The sequence below is a fragment of the Chenopodium album genome, chromosome 13, assembly GCF_948465745.1.
Source record: "Chenopodium album chromosome 13, dcCheAlbu1.1, whole genome shotgun sequence".
Classification (NCBI taxonomy): Eukaryota; Viridiplantae; Streptophyta; class Magnoliopsida; order Caryophyllales; family Amaranthaceae; genus Chenopodium; species Chenopodium album.
In genome coordinates, this window is record NC_137846.1 from 11662907 (window position 1) to 11667562 (window position 4656).

General features: G+C 33.0%; 1 protein-coding gene across 1 annotated transcript; it reads right to left on the reverse strand.

Annotated features, from left to right (window-relative positions):
- Window positions 1-2371: 2371 nt before the first annotated feature.
- Window positions 2372-3653, reverse strand: LOC145574592 (pathogenesis-related protein PR-4-like). The gene is made up of 2 exons (XM_081632422.1): window positions 3271-3653; window positions 2372-2661 (listed from the first exon to the last, which is right to left on the reverse strand). Exons 1-2 carry the CDS (start codon window positions 3532-3534, stop codon window positions 2497-2499), a joined length of 429 nt encoding a protein of 142 aa, XP_081488548.1. The 5' UTR covers window positions 3535-3653; the 3' UTR covers window positions 2372-2496.
- Window positions 3654-4656: the final 1003 nt, after the last annotated feature.

Below are 4656 nucleotides of genomic sequence, written 5' to 3' on the forward strand. Positions count from 1 at the left end.
TGAATGGAAAATAATAGCTTGGAATATTATTTATGAACCACATATTTATTTATGGCATGATAGAGAGCATGTTTAATTAAACTAAATGTTTAATTGTGTTTGGAATATTAAAAAGGAATTTTATTATGGTTCATATAATTTTTATTGATGCTTTAAGCATGAGGAAAGAGCTATATAAGTGTCTACGTACACGAGGAATAAATTGTATGTTGGTGCCTTAGTGCACTTAAGGTGTTTTCAACACCGAGGGATAGGATTTGTGGCGCATTATGCGTTTAAGGTGTCTTTGATACCGAGGTAGAATTAAAAAGGATTCAACATTTAATATTATGTGGTCACTAATTATTCAAGAATTAAATTGGTGTATTTGATTGATTGAATAATTATTGTTGATTGAATGATTATGGTTTGAGAGTCATCACCAAGTTTAATAATCTGTAAATAACGTAAAGTGAAAGAGATTGCGCACCAAAACTCTTGGAACGTATATACCTTGAGTATGAACATATGGGGGGAGTTATGTGACTTTATATTTGATCATAACTTCTATTAGAGTACAGGACGCTGTACATTCCTTTTATTATTATTATGCGCAGGAATTCCGCCACTTACGAGTGGTTTTTGATGCTAGCACGGTTAGCTCCCGTGTCAATAACCTCAATTTATTTGGGGGAGGTTAGTGGGAAACCCGTTTGATGCATAATCAATGCTAAATAAATTATTTAGTGTCTAGTGAGAACTTTTATTGAATGTTGTATGCTTGAAAAACAGGTGCAACAAGATAAGTCGTGTGTTGATAAGGAATTGTATGTTAGTGTGTTAATTACGCTTGTGTACTCAGCTTTGCTAATTGTGTGTTTTGTGTGTTTGTTGGCCTTGTCTTTATCTTGGCCCTATGATGACCCATTTTTTTAATGGAGAGTAGTGTAAATAGGTAGAGATAAGCTTTTCAGGTGATGAAGCATTTTCATGAATGGGCATGAGTGAAGAGTGAATCATGCTAGATTCTATAAGTATATGATGTGTTTATTGCTTTAATTATTTATGACTTGATTATTATGCGTGACTAACGAGAAGAGTTTTGAGTTCAGTTTTGGTTTTAATAATGGTTCCAAGTTGTAGGTTAATTTTATTTTACTTCGTTTGACTTTTATTTGACTTTATTTTTTGTCGATTGACTTTTTCAAGTTGACTTGTTTTGAAAGGTTTTGAAATTAGTCTTCCGCTGTGTGTCTTTGATAGTTGCCTTAGTCGTTTTTACGGTAGCGGTAATGTCTTAGATATTTCTATTTAAAGTTTTAAACAGGACAAAACAGGTATTTTAAAAGAAAGGAATTTCTAGGGTGTTACACCCAGCCCCGATTTGGTTTTCGGGTACGAGTTTGGGTCCAGGTGAGGGTGAGAGACTGAGAAGAGTAGGGCGGTTTGTGGGTTTGGGTATGGGTGTGATTCGGATTTCGGCAATTCGGCGACGATTATGGGTAGGACAGACAAGTTCGACGACGGTGGTTTCGCAACGGTGTGGGTTGGGGTTTCGGCTAGTTTAGGTTGGGGTTTTGATGGTTTCGGAGGTTCTAGGCTGGGTATGGTGGCGATAGTGGTTTAGCGACAGTCTCGGAGCTTCGGGGGTTGGGTTTGGGTGACGGTGGTGTGGGAACCCACCGGCGGTGGTGTCTGGTTTAGCATTTTAGGATTTTTCTTTTTTTTTTAATTTTTTTAATCCAATAATAGATAATTGACATGTGTACCGTGTGGGACCCACTTAACGGTTTTTTTGGATGGCAAAGTTAAGTGGTGGTGAAACCAATATTTTTGTTTTTTTTTTTTTTTGGTGTTATAATAAAAGTTTTAAAATTCATGGTGTTATAATCAATTTTTGGGTTTTTTTGCGGTGTTATTTTCTAAAATTTCCTTTTTTTTTTTTTTTTTTGACAAGATCGAAAGTTTGTACATATTGACACACAAGATGAATCAAAATGGGATATTGTAAAAAATAAATGGAGTATCAAGTATATCTCAAGGATATATATCTTTGAAAAATTGTTGAAGTCTCTATCACAATTAAATCATGCATTCGAATTATTTTTAATATTCAATATATGTGCATCTATCCCCCAATTCTTTTAAAATATAAAAGGGATAATTTCACACAATTCCCTTTCTTAAAAATAAATAAGACAATCTCATATACTTGTAGCTTTTTTAACTTCCAACATCGTTTTCCTTAGCAATTACATAATACGAAGTATATATCCTTTTGTTAGCATAGCCGCGTAATCCATAATACTTTATTTAAGTAAATCTTAATTGAAATATGCTTAATATTTTTAAGGGGGATTTGAGACACCATTTTGTCATGAGAAGATTAGTCAATGTATATAATGAGATGTCCTTTATTCATATAGTAGCTTATTTTGAGATTATTACATAAAACATAGGCAATTCAAAGATACATAGGCTAAGCTAGGTGACTACACAAGTCATTAGGTAGTGAATTTAGCAACCAACAAACTGGTAATTGACTTGAAGGTGGCCTTGAGCAATGCCTTGACCGTTGGTGTCAATTTGTTTAAAGACATTAACATCAAGGTCTAACCCTCCATTGCTGCATTGATCAACTATTCTCACTGTTACTTGGGCGTTCGTTGCCATGTTTGTTACCTGCATCAAAACAACACCCATAAGTTTCACAATACCCATAAGATATATGATGAGATAAGTTAATAATGAAATTTCACGTAATATAATATTTGAGACTAAGTTTCACATCAACAAGATAAAATAGGATGACCAATATTGATACATAAATATGGATTACTAATCAACATCAATTCAATTAAAATATGAAACCTAGCTACTAGCTAAGATTCAAACTTGGTCAAACTTACTTCCAACTAACGTGAGCTTGATTTAACACAAAGATATTACTTATGGATTTAAGATACTACTTCCGTTATCTTTTAGTTGCAACTTTGTAATATTTTATATCTCACAAATAATACTCTAAAGTTACAACTAAAAGTTAACGGAGGTAGTATATTAGTTACAAGTATTTAAGATACAACTAATATAGATTTTGATATATAGGTGTTCTATAATAATCAACTTAAATAGTTTATGGTCATAATCTCATAGACTGACGAGTCATCATTTGAATTTGTCATAAAATACTAAGAGTACAGAGTACTACGTATGATATGCCCATGCGAATGAACGGAATATATTATTTGCGAAAATTTAACAGCAAAAGCGTAATTGTAAAATACTTACCCTGAGACACTTGCCACAAGAAGCTTGACCAGTAGGACCAGCAGGGCCACAAAAGGCAGTCCAACCATATTGTTGGCGCCATGACAAAGGCTGGTTAGCATCCCATGTTGCACAATACACACTAGCTTTGTTATAGTCCCACCCTATATTTTGTGGGTTATAGTTATTGTACGTTGCCCTCACATTACTCGCACTCTGCGCGGCCGTGCCGACTGCCAGTGCAAGGCATACCGCAACCATCACCATAAAACTCTTGCTCTCCATTTTTCTCAACTTTTTTTTTAAAATAAATTTCAGGATTAAATAATTTGTTTGATGATTTTGCTAGAAAATATAGCCTATTTATAGAAATTAATATGGTGTAAGATTTACTTGGATGCCCTTAGAATTGGAAATAATTGTGGTTGTGTTTGAAAATTATACCTTAGCTTCTAGTACATTTAATGTTATTGCCTTAACGGTCGTGTACCAGCATTATTAGCTGCCTTTATATACTTTGGGTGGACAAACTTATAATAACACTTGGTCAAAATAGCATCACTATTTGGACAATCTTTTCTTTCTATATTGCCGAACTAAATGAGGCTACCGTGTTATATGGATAATAAACACGCGTAATCCAAATACTCAATAGCTTCTTAATTTAATTTTTGAAACAAATCCGTAAAAATTAAAAATTAGTGGCCATATGAGTTCCACCTATTTATAAGGTGAAACTCTGTTCTTAATTGTTTATAACACTTGAAAATTAACGAATAAAGAGTAATGAACAAAAGAGAATGGAAGAAATAGTGTTACTACACCCTTTAGAATAATTGGGACGTTTGATTTTTTTTACTGATTATATACTTTTTTCACTCTTTTTTACTTGACTCTCTTTTATTTCGTATACTTTATATATTATTAATATTTAATAGTCAAAGATCATCAAAGTTGAGGAAAAACAATGAATAGGAATTGAGGGGACTGTTTTGGTACTATGCTTAGTGCTATCCAAAGTCCTAGTTTGTTAAACTCGACTTCGTTCTGTTTGTTGAAATAAAACAATTATTGATTCAAGCAAGATAAGATTAGATAAAAACTCAACAAATAAACTTTGACTAAATTAAAATTTTCAAGTCCTCGCCAATATAAAATAAGTTTCAAGTCAAAAAAGATGGGCTAACTCTTCAAATTGTTATTATTGGCTGGCTAGGTCATGGCCCCAATTTGGGAAATTTTGCATTCCCAATTTCTCCATAAAAATGATGGCTGAAATAGCTATCCAAGATTCCAAGAGCATGTGAAGTATTCCCTTCATATTTTATATATGTTTATTCCATTTAATCTTTTTTTTTATTCCCTTTATAGTTTTATATTTTTATACGAATACTAGATTAGTGCCCG